The 25,665-nt window shown below is 40.7% G+C and overlaps 1 protein-coding gene across 12 annotated transcripts in view; it reads right to left on the bottom strand.

Annotated features, from left to right (window-relative positions):
- myo18ab (myosin XVIIIAb) overlaps window positions 1-25,665 on the bottom strand; it is a 245,579-nt gene that overhangs the window by 77,702 nt on the left and 142,212 nt on the right. For all 12 annotated transcript variants that reach the window (XM_044202307.1, XM_044202313.1, XM_044202303.1 and 9 more), the window contains 5 exons: window positions 19,413-19,541; window positions 12,054-12,197; window positions 11,075-11,164; window positions 9,860-9,979; window positions 4,022-4,133 (listed from right to left, as the gene is read on the bottom strand). In XM_044202307.1, the coding sequence (XP_044058242.1) occupies window positions 4,022-4,133; window positions 9,860-9,979; window positions 11,075-11,164; window positions 12,054-12,197; window positions 19,413-19,541 (595 nt within the window). The remainder of the gene's footprint in view (window positions 1-4,021; window positions 4,134-9,859; window positions 9,980-11,074; window positions 11,165-12,053; window positions 12,198-19,412; window positions 19,542-25,665) is intronic.

Below are 25,665 nucleotides of genomic sequence, written 5' to 3'. Positions count from 1 at the left end.
GGTCAGCTTGCTTGCTTGCACCGTCGTCAGTATCTCCACTTTCAATCGGTGATTTATCGCCTATCATCAAGTTTTGTTGCGGTTTTCCTTTTGTCTTTCTCGTGTTTCCCCCTCTCATGCTACAGATGACAACTTTTCCTATCTGAATAATCAGTATTTATTTCGGGGGAATAAGACCATCTGGGAGCCTCTAACTTATGCTGCCGGTCGCGTCTGCGTCATGCCGGAAGTCTCCAAATTACATTTTCAACAAAATTGTGTAACTTTTTGCCAGACAGATTGCCAATTAAATTGTCAAAGTTCCATCAGCAAGCCCTTTTAGCTTTTGTCCACAATTTCTCAGCTCACATAGCATTACTCTGGAACAACTGGAATATACTGATCAGAAACAAATCCTTGTTCATTCCTAAATGGTTCCAAAGATATATAAATCATATCCTTAACCTTTTTGATGAATCTGGTAATATGCTGTCCTATGAACATTTCATGTCTGTACACAGTTTTCCAATTCCTTTCAGAGAATTTAATTCTATAACTCATACTATTCCAAGTGGTTTCATTCAACTTGTGAAAAGCCATCTAAGTCATTGTGAGAATGACTGATGCTGGATGGAATTGAACTAACACATAGAAAACTGAACAATAAGCATAGAGTAAGTGAAATAGCGACAGTGTTTTGTTACTAGCATGGCAATGTTACAGCGTGAAAACATAGGCTACAATACACATTTTTTTATGAGGCTTAGCACATACACTGCCCCAGTTTGTTACCCGGCGATACTATCAGACTTTAGCCGGTGGGGCGAAACGGATGTCTGAGCATAGAGTTAGTACAATAGAGACAGTGTTTTGTTACTAGCATGGCAACGTTACGGTGTGAAAACATACAATACACGTTTTTATGAGCACATTCACACTGCCCCAGTTTGTTACCCGGCGGTGCTATCAGAGTTTAGCCTAATGTTAGTAGCTCTATTTGTAGGAGTTGGAGAAGTGGGAGTGGCAGTGGCCTTGGAAGGCAATGGGCCCAGTGCATTCTGGTTGTTGTAGGTTTTCTACCTTTTGAGCAAAAGGGAATACCACAGCCCTTTTTCTCTGTTTTCTCAGGTCATGTAGCACCAATTTCAAAAATATTTGCATCTTTCTGAAATTAAACACCTGAAAAATCTTCAAGCTCAAATGCATTGCATTGCCGTGCTTAACCATACCTGAATGTTGAATATAAGTTTAATAGATGAAAGTCTTGTTAAGACCAGTTTAAAGTTCAAATGACATCTGTAGCTGAAAGTATGCTAATAGTTATGCTATTTTTATTTACCCGGGTGCTTATTTCCACCCCTGGGTGGATATATAGAAATAAAGACAAATTTTCGCCCAGAAATGATAATTTTTACATAAGATATTCGGCCATCTGTACTGCTGTAGTTTTCTAGTACTGTCAGGGATAAATTCCGCATAAAAACAACAAGAGAACCACAGGTTTTGGAATCGACAGAGACAGATGCAGCAGTATAATAGAACTTGTTGGCAAAACAAATTTTGTAAGTGGAATTCTTCTATGAAAGCTACGACACATGGTGTCTACGGAGATAGTCTAAACAAGCAGCATGCTTAACAGGTCCATTTAAACCATTTGTGTTCCAGCTCACAATACTAATATAGGAACTACTTGTCATAAAAGACGGAGTTGGCAAAAGTTGAAAAAAAAATGTCTTTGGATGAGAATATCAGATATCTTAAGAGATCTTACACCCCAAACCTATAAAGCCCATAAGAAAAAAAACCCTGCAGCCCAGTTTTATGAAAATACTATCTTCCCAGTGGCGAAATATCCCTTTAATAACATGTTATATAAAACACTACAAAGTAAGTAGCAAGACTTGTTCAGTTTTGCAGCTTTGACTGAGTCAGGTGCTGAGCTTGCTGAAGGTTTAAATATTCTTGATCATATGGATCATATTTTTTATCCTGCTGTAATATTATTTCCACGCATGTTTTGGATTAACTACAGAAAATGTACTACATCTGTCAGTTTTTACTGAAAATACACTCCCTTACTTAAAATACCTTCCTGTGTACATGTTTGTACTAACAGTAAATGATGAAAGATGTGCATTATCGGACATCATGCAAAACCCTTCATGACTTCGAAACTTTATTGCTAATTTCAGTTTTTTATTTCACTGCTGTCTGACCTGTTTCTAGAGCCATAACAACATAAATATCAGAAGTTTCAACAGATCGGTAATTACTGCTGTGCTGCGGCATTTCTGTTATTTTGGCGCATGCTCTGCTGAGACAACACAGCCTGTACTCTCGTCTTTCAAGTCCTCGTCTTGTCCCTGGTCCACGTCTGTCAAGTTGTTTATCTAACTTTTAGTCTAAGTTTGTCCACGTTTTGTGCAAATCTGCTAATCACTATCATGGCTAACATGGCCAACATTCGAAAAATGTTGTGGATTATACTGTTCATCCTACCGATCATCAGCAATCTTTGAAGTGCTGCACTTCACCCGGGAGTGCATAGTGAAAACAGACTCACCTACTCCCGGGAAAATCTCCTCTTTCTCCAGGGCTCCATCCCTCAAGGCTGCGGAGGTGTCCCTTCAATCTCCCCCTTCCCTCAGTTGTGATGGCTAATGTACAATCTCTCCGGAGCAAGATGGACACCCTACATACCATGTGCCAAGTGGAGAAAGCCTTTCGGGAGGCTTGCATCATTGCCCTGACTGAACGACTCTGAACTTCACCATCATTAGAGCGGACAGTACGAGGGAATCGGGTGAAGAGAGGAAAGAAAACAGCTACCATCAGCTCAGGAGGTGCAAAGCTGGCAAGGCCCCTGGGGGATGGGATCACACAAAGGCTGACAGCCATCGACCACTGAGCCCTCTACCATCAAAACATTGTGATTTAAAACGCCCCCCCCCCCACAACTTTGGCAAGAAAAATCTCCTTACTGAAAGTGCAATAAGCTTAGTTTATCACTATGACAAGTTTTTAAAACATTTTTTTATAATCATATGATCTGCTTAATGAGGTAACTTAAGCATAGTGTTAACTGTTCCTGCAGTATCTTTCAGACCGTGGTCGGGAAGCAGAGGGAAGACTTTGTTTTCCTCCAGGGCTGAAGTTGATGCTAACCTCGGGGCTTGACCACCTTCACTTTTACCCAGCAGCTGGGAAGCAAGACGCAGGAACGTCTTGGGTTTTGAGGAGCTGCAGCGTTTATTCATGGGCAAACTGTGACCTACACTGTACATTTGCTGCTACTAGACTGCCTTAGCCCCTCCTCCATTACAAAATACTTCAAATATTCTGATGACACAGCCATACTCGCCCACCTCACAGACAGGGACTCCTGCCAGCCTCAGTCACAGCCTCCTCCTCAATGTCACCAAGACAAAGGGGCTCATCTTTGACACCCGCAATAAATTCACCACCCTTCATTGACCAACTTCCATCAACAGCCAGCCAGTGGAGATGGTGGAGAGCTATAGGTACCTCGGCATCATCCTGAACAATAAACTGAGCTTTGTTCACCACATCACAGACATCCATAAACACCGCCAACAAAGACTCTCTGCCATTCGCAAACTTAGGGCTCTCTCAGTCAAACCCCACATCCTGCTTCTTCTATACCGAAGTATTATTGAACACATCCTCCTGTACTGCACCACCTGCTCACCCACACCAATGGAAACAAGCTCCTGAAAATCACTAACATAGCTTGTAAAACAATTGGTCTGCCAACTTCCAACCTGCCAGCCCTCATTGACACTGCCACCACTCGCAAAGCACTGACCATAGCACACGACCCCTGGCTTTAAATAGCCTGGGCACGCTGTAAAAAACTTGTGTTGTTGTAATGTTTCTTGTTTATTTATACCTTGTTTTGAATGTTAATTTTGTACAGACCTCTCTTTGTAGAGACCTTTCTTGTCCTCTATAGAGGACAAGAAAGAATGAATATGAATCTGATTTTGTCCATATCATGTCTGTGTGTAGGAGTGTGTCTGACCTGTGTCGTCATCATCCATCTCATCATTGAGTTCAGAAGCCCTGATGAGTCGAGCCTCCATCACCTCTATCTCCATGGATTCCATCTGTTTCTTCATGCTGTCAAACTTGGCCTGGTGGATGAGAAAGAAGAAGCCGTTACTAAGACAACATGAACACATCTGTCTCCATAGATTAACCCAGGTGTCCCTCAGATTTTCATGTGTTGGAACCCAAATAGAAGCACATTAGACACCACAGAGGCACACTGGACTAAATTAAGTCTCAGGGGCCCACAGAGGAAAGTTTTAGTTATTGTTGATGTAGGATTGAAATGTCTCCTGCTGAAAGTAAAAACTAAGATCACAGTCAGTCCCATCACGATGTGATTATTGCTGCCCAGAGCAGGTGTGTTTAGAGTGGCTCTTCTGAAAAAATGATGCTTATTTGTGAAAAAAAATCTTTAAATAACTCACAGCTTAACATGATGAATAATTTATGCAACTTTTATTTTGGTAGGTAAATGTGGTTGGTAGCTGGTGCAGATCATAAGCCAGGAAAGGAAAGATAGAGAGTAGCTGATGTCCCGTACGGTAAACAGTGCCACGAAACTAGAAGCGCTCGGGACGGTCAGTTTGGTGGCACTGTTTAGACGCGTGTAAAATACATGTGATAGTGTGCGTGTGTCTCAAACTCCGACACAGACAGCAGAGGACAGACGCAGAGCGTCTGTAAATGAAACCAAAACGAGGTGAAGACTCTCAGCATGGTATGTTATTTCATGACTGTTTCGGTACAAACATTTACCTGCCAGTGTGGCGGAGAACCTTCCAAGATTTACTCGCCAAACGGAAAATCTACCCACATTTGGCGATGCCGGGTGTTAATTTTGGACCTTGATAATAATTATGTTGGGAGGAGAAAAGGTGAGACATTCAGCCACAAGAACACTATCTTCTGTCAAGCATGGTGGTGGTAATCCGCTCTGGGGCTGTTTTTAAACATTAAACCATTAGCTAGAAAGTTAAATTTAGGGTGTTCCAACAGAAAAAAAGACCATAACACACATCAAAATGGGTTATGGCATGGCTAAATTAAATAAACCTTTTGGAATGGCCTTCCCAAAGTCCTGACCACAACCCCATTGAAAATATGTGGACTGCCCTGAAAAGATGAGTCCACGCAAGAAAACAAACATAGTTGAACTCCAATTTTGCCAAGAAGAGTGGTCAAAGACACAACCCTAAATAGGCTAACTGGACCGTACGGAGCGGGGGTACACAGTCCCGCTCCACAGACGCATCAGCTGCTTTACATGGCATGCTTTACCAAGGCGTTTTTTAAGCGGCCGCGCCTGAAACTGTGCGTCTATGTGTGACCGCCCCTTAAGGCAACCAAATTCTAGCTGTGCTGTATGTATATTTTTGACCCATTAGATTTTGTTATATTTCCTGAAAACACACAATTAATTTGTTAAAGAAACCAAATTTCTGAATGTTTTTTTGTGAAAAAGGAAGTGCCTTTTCAATCATTTTGTTACAAAAAACAAAACAAACAGTTGTATAAATAATTGTAATCCCAATACTGCTAAAATATAAATGTCCCTTACAAATGTATGGAAACTTTGGCACTACTATCAAAACGAATGCACAGTTGAGGTCCAGTTATTACTTTTAACTGTTACTTTTAACTTTCCTGAGGACTTCCTGTAACTTTCTGGAGGATTGTTCTGTGTGAATACCCACATTGCCCCCTTGTGCCTCTCCCTCAATCACACACACAAGAAGAAAAGAAATCCATCCCACATTTCTATAAGCCAGGATTTTTGTAGGCAGCCCCTCTCTATCTGAGCAGTCACTGGAAAACTTCTATCCCAACACCCCCCAATAAAAATAGAGAAAAAAATCTTGTCAAAAATGTCAATAGTGAACTAAATGGATCGAGGGAGCAGGGGGAGGGCAGTGGCGGAGAAATGGCCTGACAATATGATTTCATAATTACAGTCGTCACACTGTGCATGTCTGTGTATGCAGGTGTGAGAGAGGCAGAGGGAGCAGGAGAAGAGAATGCTGGTGGATAATTCCCCCCCTTGTTGAGTCGAATCCATTTGATATGTAGCTTGTCAGTGCAGCTTCTGCCCCTTTTGAAAATTGGCAGTGTGTACTTATCCTTCTTGAAGAAGCATGTTTCTATGCATAGGTCTTTTAACCCTGCCTATTTAGTGCCATAGTGTGTTTTGAAAATGTTCCTGTGAACCACACCTGTTCTCTGCACTTGCTGTATATTAAAAAAAAAGAAATGTCCATATATGAATGACTGCATGGGGGCAGAGATGTTGGGTGTCAATGCAATGCTGGCTGACCTGGTGTATTGGTAGAATGTGTTTTGACTGCATTTAAGGATAGGCTCAGATTTTTTCAAGTCTATCTTAATACCACAATTGCATGCCATATTCATAGCCCATTGAAAGAGTTAATGGTTGCTGTAATCATTCCTACTCTCCATAATAGCTGTGAAGTGATCCCTTCATAGAGCGACTACACTGTAAAAGATGGGGGACACAATCTACAGTCCTCTACAAAAATACATTCTAAAGTTCAGCTGAAGCTAATATGAGACTTCAGCAGTCTGAGTTAGACAAGTCATGTTATCTTTTTCGTGGCAGTAATTTTATTGCAGGTATACTGTACCAGACATGCAACTACCAGGACATGTCCCTCCTCCATGGCTCAACAGGAAAACATTGAAAGAGTAACTAATCCCCAAAATTTTGGCAGAAGTGCCTCTACTCGAAAACTAACTTAAAAAAAATATCAACATGGAAGCTGGGAGGGGGTGCAATTGGATAGACCTACAACCAATATGAGCAACAATATATATTTTTTTAACACAATATGTAGAATTCAAATACTTTGCACTAAAATGTCAAGATTTGGACCTGAATCCATCAACAACACTACTAAAAACCCATATACTGGTTATATTGGTTTTCAGCTGAAAAAAATGGTTTGGGGGTTTAGTTGCTCTTTAAAGCCAGTATGGAGAGATGGAATGATTACAGAAACCAATAACTCCTTCAACGTACATATACATGCAAGTATTGCATTAAGATAGAATTAATAAAGTTAATACAACACTCACAGAGTATATCCTTTATGAGCTGTCTAAAGGGGCTGAGATTTAAAGAAAGTCAATGGGCCTCATTAAGAACCACTCCTACGAACAGACTTATTCTTAAGTGGCACATACAAGCGATTTGAGAAAATTTTAAGCATTCACCAATTTTCTTGTACTTCAAATTTTCTCTAAAGGTACAAACAAAATTCGTACCAATCATGTACAGATAGTGTGCCTTTCTCCACAAGGGAAAAACACTTGTCTGACTTAAGAATCATAATGCCTTAATCTGAATGAATTTGTAGAGCTTAAATATGATACCGAAATCAACAAAACCATTGAACTAAAATAAACTTCATGCAAAATTAATATTCTGTTCATCACTTTGATTTAGAAAGACTTTTTTAGCATCTAACTTCATGTCAAACTATTTCCTCTACATTTCAGGCAAAGTACAGTACAGTGCTGCTCTGATGACGCGTTGTTGGCAGCTGTATTAATATTGTCTAACTGTTTCAAGGCCTCTAATACCACCACTGACACTGCTGAATGTGTTGTGTTTTTATCTGCTGCGGACTTGAAGCTCAGTGGTCTGAAAATCTTCTTTTTACACACTGGTTACATTTTTGTGAATGAAACTAGCTCACAAATGGAGAACAGGTAGCCTTATAATGCAATTTGGGGCACTGCTAATGATCAAATCTCACAAATGTGCAACTGCTCATGAACAGGTGACATTCACAGACTGAAACAAGCAATTTACGACAAGTTTGTGCAGTTTTTTCACAGAAAAAAGTGTGAGGTTAAGCATAAAAAAAGTTCGTGCATGAGGTGGGTGCGGGCCGACCAAATGTAGCTCCTGTTAGCCATCCCAACAGCTCCCGAGCAGCCGGGAAACCAACTCATTATTGATTATTGGCAGCTCTATCTTGAGAAACATTAAGTTAGTGACACCGGCGACCATAGTCAAATGTATTCCTGGGGCCAGAGTGCTGCAGGCTGTCGAGTTTGTGTCCAGCAAACGATGTGGGCTTTGTAGATAATTGGTGGACCTGGTCTGATTAGGAGAGACGGCATTCAGCCCACTTTGGATGGAGCGAATCTGACCGAGTTTATTAGTGGACTAAAACCATAACAACCCAGAGTTCAGGAGGCAGACACCATCTCCACATTTAAGAGTAGGCTTTGATAAAGCTTGTAGTAAGGGCTAAGTTGTGCTGCTATATGTCTAGACTGCCGGGAGACTTCCTTTGATTCACTGAGCTCCTCTCTCCCTCTCCATCTGTACACATTCTTATCCCATTAATGCATGTTACTAACTTAACACCTTCTCTCTCCCGAAGTTTTGTGCTTTCTCATCTCACTCTTTTCTTCTTCTGTCGCTTTCAGCAGGTATTTCTGCCTCCGAAGCTGTTGAGTCTGGATCTATGATTGCAAGCCACCATGTTCCTGCTCAACACCCACTGCTACAATTATTATTATTAGTCTTATTATTATTGCTATCATGATTATTACTACTAGAGCTATCATATTGGCTGTGTTGCGCCATCCAGTTTTTTAAACTACTGAGTATATCCACAAAAGAGGCATTGTTTGCAATCAGTCTGGGGAAAGGAGTTGATGGCACAAATACATATTTTTTCTCTTGAAAAACTGTGTTAATATATTAACAAATGTATATTCACAGGGATTTGGCTAGCACTAGCATAGCAATAGGAAGCTGGCAGGTTACAGTTAGCTACAGTAGCTTGCAAGCTAGCTAGCCAGCCACTGCAGCTGGGTAACTAGCGAGCACAACTTTACTAACTAGCTAACACTACGTCACCTAGCTTCCAAAACCACCTATGTCGGAAGGACACATTAATGAATTTCACTGTCACTTTCTGGTCACCAGGCACTGAGGGTGTTTTATGCAATTTACAGGTTTTGTTTGTTCTGTTGAGTCAACAGAAATGAGTGTGTGTCATACTGTATGCCTCTGAGACCTTGTTGCAGTTGTATGAACTGTGCGTTGGGAGCTTTTGGGTCTTCAATAATTACTGCGTGAATGTCAACAATGTTTGAAAATGAGACAGCCTTTTAGTTATCCAAGTTTAATTTCATATATGACATTTTACAACATTCATACTCCTTGTGAAACATTACAATATACTAAAATTCCACAGGAGCAAAGGCAGGGCTGGTTAACAGTTCTGCTCTTCAATAATTCAAGCTGATGTGCTAAAGTTAAATTCATATATAAATGAGCAGACATTAAACTACATTTTACAATGCGCCTTAACATCAAACTTCATTGTGAAGTCAGAGAATGTGGCTGTGTTGTAGAAAACTTTATTATCTTACTGCAGAAGGGCTAATTGGGCTATAAACCGTTATCCATCTCGATTTGCCATTTTCATTAACAGAACTCTGCTTGGAAAAAAAGCATCAAGTAAAGGAATGGGTCAGTGCTTTGATGGGCACAGTGAGGCATTAGTCCGCTGGTGTGTGACAGTTTTAATCAAACCTAAACTTAACTGAGTTAAACTGCAGCCATTCAACGGTGCAGCATGTGAACACAACATGGCTCTCTTATTCAACAGACATGACTGCGTAGCTTTAAAATGGTAAATGGACTCTACTTGTATAGCGCCTTTCTAGTCTTTCCGACCACTCAAAGTGCTTCACACTACATATCACATTCACCCCATTCACACACATTCATACACTGATGGCAGATGAATGTGTATGTGTGTATTTCTACCTGCAGGTCCTTCACGTCCTTCTCCAGGCGGAGTCTCTCAGAAGTTTCAGTCTCCAGCAGCTGGGAGGCCGACTCCCCGGTGTTCCGCTCATCAGCCAGCTCTGATGACAGCTCTGTGATCTGATGCAATATACAAACATACACACACGTGTGTCAAGCATGTTTATACTCTATGTATAGCTTGGAATATTTACTCTGTCAGAAATTATGTGTTTTTGTTTTAGGCCAAGTTTGGGAATTTATCACATTTCATTCATATATGACAGACATGAGTTACTTATACAGAGGGGATTATCTGGAAATATGAAATCTGTTAGGGATTGGACGCTGCAGCTGGTCGCACTGCTCTGATACTATATCACTGCAGTTTTATACCAGGATAAATAACAGATTTACTCCGGTGTAATATCACTGTCAAGTTTAAATTTTATTTGTGTTCTGTTTCACAATTTAGTTCAAATTATTGAATCTGTAGTGACTGTAGGTGTGATTAATAAAGTAAACATAAAACAACTTTCATCATTCATCAGAAAGATTTTTCTTTTCATTGGTGGTAATTTCCCCATTTTAATCTGTATCATGGATAATATAGTCAGGGAGAGGAATCTGTTGTTTTTCAGCTGAAAAAACATTTTAATTAAATATTATATGAAAAGCAGTTCCCTCTCTGCTTGAGAGTTTCAACACTGTCACTGCGTATAGACACACCCTGAAGTACACTTCTACATCACTGCAGCAAGGTGAGAAGTTAAACCACTGGAGGTCAGCAAACAACAACATTTTCAGATGGTGACTTGTTGCTCTCTAAACTCTCATAATATATATTCTTTTATTTTTTTGTTTGTTCAGATTTGTTTGCAACAATTTGTATGTGTATTAATATTGTTTAATAGTGTATTATAGATATATATACCATGATATGCTGTATAGTATATGTAGTGTAGTATGTGTCAACCATCTGTTGTTTTCTTACATTCTGAATTATTAATAAATCTTGTATAACGTGCTTTGGGAATAATGTATTCAACTTTGGTCAAGCCAGTTAAACAAATTTTAATTATTTCATCTCATATGTCTGACTTTTTTGAGAAGGTATTCAGAATCCATTATATTTTTTCTCAGAATTCTGACTTCTGATTCTCAAAATTATTATTTTTCTTAGACATGACCCAAATCCTCCTCTTTTCATGTGCCCGTTTGCTTCTGTGTGTTTACCCGGCTCTCCAGGCGGTCACTGTTGAGTCTCAGCTCATTCCTCTCTTTCTCCACCTTCTCCAGCTTCTGCTTCAGCTGCTGGATCTCTTCCTGAGACAGAAAAGACAGAAGATGTTAATGACAGACAGTGAATTAATCAGCCCCGACATACTTTCCGCATTCCGTGGACAACTGCAGACTTGTACCGGTCACGTGGACGTGCATGCGGTTCCATTCATACTACAATGAGGGTCCGTGCCGGTCTGGCGTTCCACGCTTCAGGATCTTCACCACAAATCTACACCTGAGGTGTGCCAAGCTCTACGGAGTAGCCTGCAGCCGGAGTTTGTTGCCTTCCCATCCCAAGCACAGCGGGTGGACACAGGACAAGATTTCTGGATGATTTTGAATTTTCCACTGTGTTTGGGCGCTATCAAGTTTTCACATGTGCAAATCTAAGCACCTCCAAAGTCCGGCAGCAACTACTTCAACTACAAAACGGACCTACTCCATTGCTCCATTATCTAGAGCGTGCGCAGTTGGCACACTTGCTATGCATACACTCTGCGCAGTCACATATTTTGGGCAGCCTGCATACTTCGCGGACATGTGCGGATGACGATTTTTACGTCACGCGGACCAAAGTGGAAAGTATGAGTTTAGTTAAATTGTAGTGGTTTACTTATGGGTGTTTTCCTTGTGCACCACCTCTGATAAATATCTGATAGATATAATGTAGTTTGATTGGTTAAAGAGTGTTAGCAAACAAATATTTATTGTGAAAATTTCATTAAAAATCCCAATTGCCTCTAGCAATGTTTTCGAGTACCAGAATGGTCAAGATTCCAGGTATTTCCATGAAAAACAAATTGAAATAAATTCTGGGGAAAATACTTGGAATTTTGAAGGATATTTCAATGAGAATATGGTCAAATTTAAAGACAGCCACGACAGTCATAAAATTAAAGTGTAGTGTGTGCGTGTGTGTGTATATACTCACGTCTTTGCCGCGGATCTGTTCCTCAGTGAGCTGCACCTCTATCAGAGGTCTGACGGTCGTGAAGAGCTTCCACCATGGCCAGTCTTTGACACCACGATTCTTCTTTATATTCTTCTGGATACAGCGGATGGCCAGATCCTGGATCTGTCACACACACACACACACACACAAACTTCAATCCATCCATCCATTTTCTGTCGCTTATCTAGGTAAAGGTTATGGTTGCAGCAGGCTAAGCAAAGTATCCCAGTTGTCCTCCCAGCTACAGTGGTGTGAAAAAGTGTTTGTCCCCCTTCCTGATTTCTTTTTTTTGCATGTTTGTCACACTTAAATGTTTCAGATCATCAAACTAATTTAAATATTAGTCAAAGATAACACAAGTAAACACAAAATGCAGTTTTTAAATGAAGGTTGTTATTATTAAGGGAAAACAAAATCCAAACCTACATGGCCCTGTGTCAAATAGTGATTGCCCCCTAAACCTAATAACTGGTTGCTCCACCCTTAGCAGCAACAACTGCAATCAAGCGTTTGCAATAACTTGCAATGAGTCTTTTACAGCGCTGCAGAGGAATTTTGGCCCACTCAACTTTGCAGAATTGTTGTAATTCAGCCACATTGGAGGGTTTTCGAGCATGAACTGCCTTTTTAAGGTCATGCCACAGCATCTCAATAGGATTCAGGTCAGGACTGACTAGGACACTCCAAAGTCTTCATTTTGTTCTTCTTCAGCCATTCAGAGACCCCACAACAACATCCAAAGAACTGCAGGCCTCACTTGCCTCAGTTAAGGTCAGTGTTCATGACTCCGCCATAAGAAAGAGACTGGGAAAGAATGGCCTGCATGGCAGTAAAGTTCCAAGACGAAAACCACTGCTGAGCAAAAAGAACATTAAGGCTCGTCTCATTTTTGACAGAAAACATCTTGATGATCCCCAAGACTTTTGGGAAAATACTCTGACTGACAAGACAAAAGTTGAACTTTTTGGAAGGTGTGTGATGATTTGTTTGATACATCAACAAGTGTGATAAACATGCAAAAAAATAAGAAATCAGGAAGGGGGCAAAGGCTCATGAGTATAGGTGAGGGTGCTCTCGGGTGCTTTGCCTTCAGGCTCCCTCTTCACAATGACAGTGTGGTGCTATGCCGGCAACGCACGCAAGATAATAAAGACACTTAGACAGCAGTAGTAGTGAAACCCACAGCTGTTTGCCATACAACAGGAAAGTTATCATCAAATGGTATGTCAAAAAACACTATAAATAGGACAAATAGTTGCAGCGAGAATGTTCGGCAACTTTTTAAATATTTTTTCATTTCATTTCGAAGTCATTGGGACCATGTACAAAGCATGTGTCTTAGCCTTCGTGTATTTTCAATGAAAAATACTGTACTTAAAAAAAAAGTCAATGAAATGGTATGATTACTTTTAAAAGTGATGTACTTCTTTTTACAATAAAATTTTTAATAATTAAAATGTTTAGGTGGGGAATCCAACAGTGAAAACCAGAAAGTGTAAACCACAGGCTATCTGTTATGAAGAGAATAAGAGCATGACTTGATGATGACTTTGGAGCAGAAAGGCAGACTGTTGAAAAAGCTGTGATGACTGTTGTCCAGGGTGGTCAAGTGCCAATTTAATGGTATCTTTAAATCACCAAACTGGCATGACTGGGAGGTCCTGATTACAGAAATGTTACTCATCAGAGATATTTTTACAAAAAAAAAAAAAATCTTTTTTTATGAATATGATGCCAAGGATTTTTTAGAAATGTTCATGTAACCGGAAAAGTCAGTTTCCCTTTTTAGTATAGGAGATTAGGAATAACAGACTTCTGTTGGAGACACCTGACGACTTGACCATGTAGACCAGTGACTGGTTTAAAAGCACATGGAGAACAATGAGAGCAGGGACAAGATCTGTGTGGCAGCAGTACGGCAGGATGAAAGGAAAGATCAGCATCCTTGAAGAGCAGGTTGAAACACTGATCTAGGGCATTGCAATCTTTATCTGAACACTTTCACAAACTTCATGTTCGATTCCCACACTCTTCCTGACCTGTACAAGAAAATACTCTTCCCTCAAGCTTCCACTCAGCAAAAATGGCAACACAATACAGGCTTTTATCTTATTTTAGGTTGATTTGATTTTACATATTCTTATCCAAGATAAATAATCTTGTCAAGTAGTTGTTGCAGTAGATTATTAAATTAAACTTATATTAATATGATATTCAATCTACTTTTCTACTAGAGCTAAGAACAAACAAGTCTGAGAAACGTGAAAGGTTGTCAAAGGTTGTCATACTAATATACACCTATTTAGAGAAAACGATGGATTTGCTTATTTCAAGAATCAAGACCAGTTTTGGGCAATATAAAAACATTATACAAATATTTGTCTTTTTCCTTTTCATTTTGGTGATGTGGCTGAAGGCAGCTTAAGTCTTCACAACAAGACCTATATGTAGGTTTAAAATATAGCAGGACTTGAGGCAGATCACTGTAGCAGTAAATCAAATGACACGATTCTAAAGAAAATTTGTATTCTTACTCCTTGCCTGAAACTCCAATTTAATTTACTTAATATTATACAGAGCTTACATTTACTTACTATTGTAATTCTTCTGCTGCAACTCTGTCTACTCTGTCAGTGTGTTTAAATGAACATAAGTAGCCAGGTTACTCAGGTAATCGGAGAACATGTTTGCATGCACTGTAGTCTCCTGGTTACTGTAAATCTGTGTATACATGCAGCAGGTCAGCAATAAGATTTTTCCCTGACCTTATATTGGATGCATGACTGACTTATTTTAATTGTGACACAAGACAATGGCTGTAATATTTTTGTAATACAAAAATGACATGTGAAATGATCTCTCATTTCATCTACCTGTCCTGTTACTTTCTCTTTGTCCTGGGGTGGGGTGGCAGTAGGGGGGTTTTCCATATTTGAATCAAGCGTAGAGGGCATATGTTGTTCAGATTGTAAAAATCTAAAATTGATCTGAAACAACTTGACGAACGATAATTTTGAGAGGACATAACTTGTATGTGTTGTCTGCGTGTGTAACAATTTCCTGGTAGACAGCTACCCTGATAGGCACCAGGGCTGGATATTGTTTGCAATGTTTCAATACTAGTCCCAATATTGTACCTGAGGTTCAGCACTGATACCAGAACAATACTTTTTTCAATACCTTTGTTGCATGCATTCTGACTTCTGGTGGTAACTTTCTTCAAAGATTGCTAGATTCAGGCTGAGTATATTTCCTTTTCAAATAGGTATTTCTCTGCTTGACTATGCTCTATCTGCTGCCCCATGTGTAAATGCTTAACATATTAAAACGTGATACCTATAGCACCACCATGTGGTCAGTTATTACGTGTTTTACATTTTGGCTAATAACTCATGAACTTTGAGGCATAGCAAAACAATATTTGCGCAGCATGCTCCTTGGATGATGCCAAGACCACGGCCATTTGCGCCTAGAAAATTGGAATTTTTGAAAAACACATTTTTTTTGCTTCTTTTGACACATACTTCATCCAATCCACCCAAAACTTTGGCAGGATCATCTACAGTGTTGACTGATCTAAAGTTATAAAGGAAATTTTGATAAATCAATCCGTTTTGAAATTATACACTTTTAAAACTTGTATCTTTAAGGTAAATTTTATATAAATGCTCATAAATCAAAACTGGCTTAAGCTATTCTAACCAAACTTTTTGCACATGTTTGGATGCTAGGTCCTAACCCTGCTGAGCAGTCCTGGGATTTTCTACCACTAGGGGCCGCCACAAATGCAAAAAGTTTATATCTTGTAAATCGATGGAGTCGTACAAAATTCTGTTTGCACAATCTAGGGTCATGACTCAGTCGATGCATAAAATTTGGTAATGATTGATTAAAGTGGGTGCGGCTTATTAAAATAAATGGAAATTTCTAGACATTTTACATTTCAAACTTAAAAAAAAAAAATCACACGTAGGTCCTAGAGAGCTGAATATTTGTCAGCTCATCCAATGAACTGTGACAATACTTTGCCTCACTGCAACCTCTGGTCAATTCTTTTTTTTCCAAAATATGCAAAATCTATTAACATCTATATCTCCACAAGTCTTCATGCAAATGCTACCAAAATTGACACAGACATTCTCTAGATGGCAGAAATCAAGTATTTCAAATTGTGTTCAGATCGATCAAACGGTGAGTCCACAGTGATATTCAATATCTTTCAGTAATACTTACTGTATGCACAACAATATCGATACCGCCTTAGGGCAGTCATCCATATATTAATACAATTAAAGTTGTTTTACACTGTATTTTTATCATGTACCATGATTCAGTGCAACTCCCTCACTCTTTAATAGATTTATTTAGCATTTAGATTGATGCTGTTTGCTAACGGTGCATCTCAATAGTACAGTGGTTTCAGATATTGCCGCTAGTGTGCCCCTGTCATATTCCAAGGTTGTGAGTTCAAATTCTGGGGGGGGGGGCCAAAATGGAGGACGCACGCTGCTTGTCCTCAAGATGGCGTGGAACTAGGCGAACTGGGTCGATTGTTATGTAGGTGTGTATAGGTGTATGTGGAATGTGTAAGTGTATGTGTACGTATGTGTGTTAGCAGAAGGAGAGGTAGAGGAAAAAACAAGGCACACAAGGCAAAGTAAAAAATCTCAAATGCCGTGGTAAGACCCAATAGCTGTCCCTTTATCACACAGGAATCCGGCGGCAAACTTACATTCAACAGTGGTGTTAAAACTAACACAAGTAAACGGCCCAGCGGTGTGGCACCGATAAACACTGGGACGTGCTAGGCACGAAAAACACAGCAACACGGGACGCAGCGATAAGTTATTTCCCACAATAATGGAAAGCGAAATTCACAACAATGAAGCTTGGATGAAATAACACGGTTATAAACTCTATCTCTGCCCAGACACAAGCCTCTTACTTGGTATCGCTTCTTGATAGCGATTTGATGAGTTCAGTCCATTCGATTTATCCGACGGATTCTCCTCAAGCTTGGATACGGACGTTGGCCGGGACACCATTCATTAACGGCTTCAAAGGCAAAGCTGTTCCTCTAAGACAGTGGGGGGAAATAGCAGTCGACTTTTGGTGGAAAGAGAGTGGCTGAGCGGTTCCTTCTCTTCTGTGAAGAAAAGCACTCCAGTAGCAGCTTGTCCAGTAGGAATCCGAGGTTTGGATTCGACTAGAATTCGCCTGAGGGGGGTTTGGCGCCATCTCTCCTAGTCCAGTATTTTTGTTAGACATACAGGCCTCTGTCATTGTTTTCCACACGTGGTGGTGAGACCCAACACTTCTTTGAGTGGAACTTTTACAGGTCTATCTCTCTCTTTCTCAATGACTCAGCACCTTCAGAACCCAGATACAGTTACACACAGCTGATGTTGATAAGCTGATTAAAACTCCATCCGTTTGTTCCTCTGTTCTGATTGGTGGATTGATGTTGAGCTATTTTTGGCAGTTGAGACCTCTGTTCTTTTTAACTGTTAATATATTCAAATTGAGCTGTATCAGGTTTAATTCACAATTAATTCACAATGGGGCGACTGTGGCTTAGTGGTAGAGCGGGTCGTGAAAAATGAGACAGCCCTTGTTGCCATCACTGAGAAACTCCACACTGCTAGAGCAGCCTCCCTCTCCTCCGTCGTCACCCTGTTGGACCTTTCAGCAGCGTTTGACACAGTGAACTGTCAGATCCTCCTCTCTACCCTCCAAGGACTGGGAGTCTCAGGCTCTGCACTCTCCCTGTTCATATCCTACTCAAGACACAATCTGTGTCTGAACCTTGTAGCCTCACTACTAGGGTCCCTCAGGGTTCTGTTCAGGGTCCCCTCCTCTTTTCTCTTTACACCAAATCACTTGGCGCTGTTATTCACTCACATGGCTTTTCCTACCACAGCTATATAGAGGACTACTAATTCTGTATTTTCCCTGGTCTGAAACCCAGGTGGCAGCACAAATCTCTGCATGTCTGGCTGACATCTCTCAGTGGATGTCTGCTCACCACCTGAGGTTCAACATCAACAACATTGAGCTGCTCTTCCTTCCAGGAAAGGCATTTCCTGTCCAGGAACTCTCCATTATCATTGAGAACTCTGCTGTATCCCCAGCTCGGACTGCATGGAATCGGGGTGTTATAATGGATGGGAAGCCAGTGAAGGATCATGTCCTTGTCACTACACTAGTGACTCCAACTAATTGGTGCAGGTGGCTGTGCAAAAGGGGGTGGGACCTATGGAGCATAGCATGAACTCTGTGTGTGCAATGCCCTGGTCAGGATTGAGGTCAGCTGAAAAGAAGCAACTGGCTGTCTATGTTGTAAGTTGTAATATGAAACACAAGGTAAACTGGAATCTGCTACCAGCCAATGTAGTTTAGCCAGATTGTGTAATTAAAGGTGACTGGTGGAGATTTCTTGTAAACAAACAAAAGTTATGTTTACATTCATTGTAAACGTTTTGTGTGTATCCTTGAGGTCTAATAAACGTATGTGTTTCCTTCCTCATAAAACACTTGCAAAGAAAGTGAATTTTTGAACATTTGGAAACCTTTACATTCATGTTTACTAGCTAACAGTCTTCTTCCCTGTCTTTGCTGGTGGATTGCTGCATATCTCCGCGCATTACCGCCACCAGATCAGTGGAATAGTGTTAAACCATTGGTAGGAATGTGTATTATTTCACCTGTGTGCGTGTGTTTCCTCGTGCGTGTGCACAAAATAAACAAACCAGCAAACCACTCATAAAATACAGGGTACTTAATTAAATACATCAAAAGGAGGAACTTTATTACTATTAGAGCCCATATTATATATTTGAGAGCAAAACCATCTGTTATATTGCCTACTTGTCAAAAATTAATTTTTTAAACGCATAATTAGGACAAACATCTTTGGCAAGGATGCCCCAGATCTGCTTATTAAAGAGTTAATGTACCAGTTCCCACCTTCCACCAATTTCCACCTTCTTCCACAAGTTGGACTTGTTATCGACGTGTTGTCCCATCACGTCAGAAGGCAAAGGTGTTTATTGCTGTTCCTAACGGCCACACCCGAAAGCCGTCATACGCCGCACATTTTCAGACGGACTCTCCCGGAAGACATTCATAGTGTTGCACTCAGTTGTTCACATGAAAAGTGGCAGAAATAGTTAAAACCCTGGCTTCTTTCTCACTTCCACACATCTGGCCAATCATTGCATGACGTGGGTGTGAATGTCGGATTGTCATTTTCGGAAAGATAAGACATCATTGGACATAGCCCATAGGTGAATTCAGATCTCTTGAAGTGATCCTACCAACTATGTGTAGCAGTCTTACCTTCCTCTTCTTGAAGGCCTGTCTAGCCAGGTATCCCCTGCAGGCAGCCTGGAACAGAGAGATGTTCCTCCTGGTCTGAATGTCCCGCTGCTCCTCAAGCCTAGACAAAGTCCCTGCTCTGAAGAACACCTGCAGGAGGAAAGGGAGACTTAAGACAAAGTCACATAAGGCCACATGGCCACATACAATTGCAAACATGCGTCAGTTAGGGAAAAACTGTTCTTAATTTCCACTTGGTTAAACGAAACTTTGCACAGTAATGTACATCCACTTGTTGAGCAAGTGATTGTAAAACTTGCTAGGATTTCAAGTATATGTTTGTAAGAATGATTATTTTTAAGAGCTCTCCTAAGCTCCATGTTGATGTGTTGAATATTTGGGCTCTGCAGCGGGTGATTAAAACTGCCCAGAACATCATTGGTACCCACCTACCCAGCATCAGTGATATCGTGAGGAGAGGTGCCTGCGCAAAGCCCAAAGAATACTTAAAGACAACACCCATCCCAGCCACAACCTGTTCACCCTGCTGCCATCTGGCAAGTGATTCACAAGTATCCGCTACCGTACCACCAAACTACAAAGCAGCTGCTTTCCTCAGGCTGCGAGACTCCTCAACTCCACCTCATTCTCAGCACTCCACCATAAATAAATGCCATGGAACTTTGTTATGCTGGTTTTGCACATTACCATACCACTGCCTTTGTATGATATATGTATATACGTAAATCTATATATTGTTTTTATTTGTATTCTATTCTAATTTTAAATATTTGTATATACAGATGGGTGACAAATTAAAGGAAAAACCAACATGAAGTGTCTTAGTAAGGTGTTGGGCTGCCACATGCTGCCAGATCAGCTTCAATGCGTCTTGGCATTGATTCTACAATTGTCTGGAACTCAAAGGGGCCAGTAAGCAACAGCTCTGTTAGAAGACTGTTATTAACAGTTTTTGTCGTTAAGTCAAAACTAGGGCTGTCCTGATCTAGATCGGAGTTCTTTAATTTTGAGTATCTGAGTTGAGTAAGAATACCATGTTCGATGCAGTATTTATTTTGAATACATTTTTGTCCATTTGTTCCCCTACTTAATACAGATGCGCAGTGTAATCTTAAGTGCAACACGTACTAGCCATTTGACACGGGTCATGCAGCATCATGCAGACAGAAGAAGTAGTCAAGTAGGGATGTGCCAATCCAGGAAACAAATGTGATAGAATTGCTGATTTTTTTTTTAAGTTGACTTGAATTGATGCTGCAAAATAACAGAGGCGTATCCTGATGGGTTGCCACATGCCAGCCTGCAAAGATGGGCATTAAGACGCCATCAGTGTGCAGACTTACATTACAACAATGGATGTGGGTGTTTTGACATTTCTGCCTGCCCCTCCGATGCTCTCAGCTCTGGTGCTGATTACTAGACTAATTCTGAACCACCCCAGACTCTGGTGGCACTGTCAAGAACCATGCAGAAGAGATGCTCTGTAGTACGTTAACATTTGAACTCAATGTATTTCAATGACAGGATGAGACTCCCTAGCGCTCAGACAGGGCTGGGGGAGCGCTGCAGCTTAGCAGCGTTTTTGTGTCATAGAGAGCCAAGTAAAACAATTTGAAAATAGTTAAATGTTTGATGAGATACCTTGCAGATCATCTGTCAAATGGCAAACAATAAGTGACAAGGGCTCAGCAGTGTGTATGTCTTGTGTTTATTGTGTCTTAACATGACCTTACATTGGAGCCAACTGACAAACTGCAGACCTGTTCATACTGGCAGGAGATCACTGGCACCCGGTAAATATGCCACCTACCAAATGGGAAAAATCTTGCAAATGTAGATTTGCATTTTGCTATGTGTTGTTACTTTAAAATTAGTATTCAGTGCTGCTCACTGCTTATGTTATTTGTCAATTTCTTCCCTGTCCGGAGAAACTATCTCAGTGATTTTCCAAGCCTGATCATTATAGTCTTGTCCAGAAAGATTCCTGTGTGTTTCATATTCTTTGCTGATGATTTGGGCATCAGCTAAGTGCTGCTTCCTGAATGCCAGTGAGTGCACAATTATATTTTTGACTGTGAAGAGTCATGACAGGCTGACACTGGGCCCCCTGTAAAAGCCTACATCATAATGTCTCTAACTTCTTCTTGATAATTTGTGTCTGGGGACAGATATTGCTCTGTAAATAAAAAAAAATTCGACAAAGTAGTGTGTGTGTGTGTGTGTGTGTGTGTGTGTGTGTGTGTGTGTGTGTGTGTGTGTGTGTGTGTGTGAGAGATGAGAGGGGCTGTAGGCTCGTTCAGTGTTGTTCAGTGTAAATATAGATAGTGTTGTGTCAGAGCTAACGAGCCAGAAGCAGCTACTGACGGATCTCAGCGTTTAATACTGTGCAACCCTACCTGCTTCTAGAGAATCTGAAGGGCATGAGTGTTAACACTACTCTGAATATATGGTTTTATTCTTTTTTAACCAATAGGACACAGAAAGTGAAGGTCAATGGGACGCTGACGCTATGGAGTGAGCAGCCAGATCATGCTGATGTTCTATCGGGCAATCCTAGAGAGCATCATTAGATACGGAATTACAGCATGGTTTGGCAACCTAACAGTGCAAATGAAAAGCTTGGCTTGCCAGCATGCACAAAGTAGCTATGAAGGTAATAGAGAAGAAAAAATATGAGCCCATACAGAGCCTGTACGAGCATGCAGTCATGAAACAACCAACAAAAATCATTGCGGGCCCTCAACATCCCCTCTTCTCTGAATAAGAACCTCTGCCGTCAGAAAGAAGTGTGCCAAAGTACAAATCAAACCGCTTGAAGCTATCATTTCTTCCAGCCTCCATCAAGCTGCTGAACTCTAATGCTAAATCTTTGTGCAATAGAGAAATTAGCAATAAATACACAAGCACTTTAGCACTGTAATTTATTTTTTAAGCCACTGTGTTGTCAATGTCAAATGTCTCATATGTTTTAAGATGTTTTCATGTGAAGCAACTGTCTCATCATGTCAAACGATTCTCATGTTTTTGTGATGTTTTTTATGTGAAGCAATAGAATGTAGCACTGTGAAGACACCGAGACAAATTTCCCCTCGGGGACAATAAAGTTTACTCTACTAATCTCCGTGTCTCTCCTGCAAAGTCAGGAAGTGTGGCTGTGTTTCTGCAGTCACTAGAAGCATGTTTATGCCCTTTTGAAAGAGTTTCTTTGTAGGTACCTGTGTGTGGTAGCCCAGCTGTTACAGGAGTTAAGTTAAAATGACTGTTTGTCAGCCCTGAATATCTAGTAAAGGTGAATATAGCACAGTTGTCTGGAGGCCCACATGTTTTTCTTCTCTGATGACATGTCTTAGGACTATCAGTCTTGTACACATTTAAAAAAAAATTCTACCAGCACATAGGTAATCTACTGGTGAAAATGACCAGTACTGACCAGTTTAACAATGTGAGACAATTAATAAATAGAATACTGTTTTCAAAAAAACTTTTTTAGGTTTAATTATGCTTGAATGACTTCTATTGTACAGTGTGACTAAGATGTAGGATTAGTAAGTTCTAACCCTACTTTTCTAACTACAATGATCTGGTGATGCAATTAGAGGGCAACTGATGCAATCAGAGGACAATGTTGAGTAATATACCATGAGTCTGCTGCTGGTGTGTAAATGTGTTCAGGGATGAGAAATGTTCTGAATAGTAACACTCTACAGCATGAGTAAGAGGAAGCTTTAGAAGAAAATGTAATACCAAGTTTTATTTTATCTTGATGCCTTGCCTGCTTTTCTGTATGACAATAAACACTGTGTTGAGACAAACTATTTACATTTCAATGATAGACCCCTGTGGGTGAAACCCTTTGAACTATCCAATGAGTCTAGTGAGTTATGAGGAGAGCCCAGCCTAGTGGGGAGTGACACCTTAACTTAAACGGAACTTAATTTGTCCCAGAATCTCAGTTTAAGTAAAAATAAATGCTTGGATAAAACCCTGGATTAGTAGGAATATGATATCATTAAGTGAAGTGAGCCTGGCTCCGCTTGGAGCATTTCCACACTGAATGTTTCTCCAAAGAGGAAGCTGATGGCCTCAGGTAGGAACTGCAAAATCAGCTCAGATGAATATATGCCACTTTAAAAAAAGACACCGTGCAGTGTTTCCTGTTAGTTTCTCCCCCAGACAAATGGGGTTATTATATTTTTGCATATATTCTTTACCTTCAAAAGGTAATATGACAAGCATTCCTGCACCCAACTCTTTTGATGGAGACATGGGCAGAGATGCAGTTGGATCTGTACCTGTTTTGAGCAATTTTTTAAAGTTAAATCATCAAATGTAGCCATTGCATTGTTTAGCGTTTCCACCCAGGACAAGAGGAATCCACCTAGCAATGGAAAGGGCTGGGTAGCACAGAGTATCAAAGACTGTTAAAAGAGCAGTGTGTAGGATTTAGTGGCATCTAGCAGTGAAATTGCAGTTTGCATCCAATCGAATACCGCTCGCCTCACCCTCCCATTCCAAGCATGTAGAAGAAACTACGGTGGCTGTGAAACTCGCGAAAAACGCGAAAGTACCTATCTAGAGCCAGTGTTTGGTTTGTCTGTTCTGGGCTACTGTAGAAACATGGCAGCCTCCATGGAAGGGGACCGGCTCCGTCATTTGAAAAAAACGGCTTAATCTAAGGTAATGAAAATACAACGATTCTTATTTTCACGTGATTATACACTAATGAAAACATACAGCTCTGGAAAAAATTAAGAGACCACTGCAATTTTTTCTTAAATCAGCATCTCTACAAGTATGGAAGCCATTCCATTCCAATGTCTGTTGAATTCCAACACAGGCACACCTCATTCTACTGAATGAGGTGCTGATTAGGTGATCACCTGAACCAAATCTTATTTAATAAGGAAAAGTATAAAAAAACACTTCTGTGGTCATCATTATCCTCTTGCAGTGGGACCAGCTGGATGGCAAAAACAGTGCTAGTAGTACCTCAAAAGTAATTGGAATCAAAAAATAACTATTGACCATGCCAAAAAAGTTGAAAAGGAAAGTTTTGAGTGAGGAAAAGAAGGGTTCAATTCTGGCTTTACTGGCAGAGGGATACAGTGAGCGTTGGATTGCTTCCGTCCTTAAAATTTCAAAGACGGCAGTTCATAAGAACAAGGTCAAGCAGCAGACATTGGGGACAACAAAGCTACAGACCGGCAGAGGGCGAAAACGACTCTCCACTGACCGGAATGACCGCCAACTCATTCGAATGTCACTCAACAACTGTAGGATGACATCAAGTGACCAATAAAATGAATGGCAAAAGGCAGCTGGGGTGAAGTGCACGGCGAGAACGGTTCGAAACAGGCTCCTAGGGGCAGGGCTGAAGACGTGCAATGCTAGAAAAAAGCCCTTCATCAATGAGAAGCAAAGAAGAGCCAGGATGAGGTTTCCAAGAGACCATAAGGATTGGACTGTAGAGGACTGGAGTATGGTCATCTTCTCTGATGAGTCCAATTTTCAGCTTTATCCAACACCTGGTCGACTAATGGTTAGACGGAGGCCTGTAGAGGCCTACAAGCCACAGTGTCTAGCACCCACTATGAAATTTGGTGGAGGATCGGTGATGATCTGGGGGTGCTTCAGCAAGGCTGGAATCGGGCAGATTTGTCTATGTGAAGGACGCATGAATCAAACCACGTACAAGGTTGTCCTGGAAGAAAACTTGCTTCCTTCTGCTCTGGCAATGTTCCCCAACTCTGAGGACTGATTTTTCCAGCAGGACAATGCTCCATGTCACACAGCCAGGTCAATCAAGGTGTGGATGGAGGACCACCAGATCAAGACCCTGTCATGGCCAGCCCAATCTCCAGACCTGAACCCCATTGAAAACCGCTGGAATGTGATCAAGAGGAAGATGGATGGTCACAAGCCATCAAACAAATCCGAGCTGCGTGAATTTTTGCACCAGGAGTGGCATAAAGTCACCCAACATCAATGTGAAAGACTGGTTGTGAGCAAGCCAAGACGCGTGAAGGCTGTGATTGAAAATCAGGGTTATTCCACCAAATACTCTTCCTGAGTTAAAACATTAGTATTGTGTTGTTTAAAAATGATGTGAACTTATTTTCTTTCCATTATTTGAGATCTGACAACACTGCATCTTTTTTGTTATTTTGACCAGTTGTTGCTTTCGGCAAATAAATGCTCAAAATTACAATATTTTTATTTGGAATTTGGGAAATATGTTGTCAGTAGTTTATAG

Source organism: Siniperca chuatsi, linkage group LG7 (assembly GCF_020085105.1).
Source record: "Siniperca chuatsi isolate FFG_IHB_CAS linkage group LG7, ASM2008510v1, whole genome shotgun sequence".
NCBI classification, from domain to species: Eukaryota; Metazoa; Chordata; class Actinopteri; order Centrarchiformes; family Sinipercidae; genus Siniperca; species Siniperca chuatsi.
The sequence above is the reverse complement of the archived record's forward strand: the minus strand, read 5'-3'. Positions and strand labels throughout refer to the sequence as shown.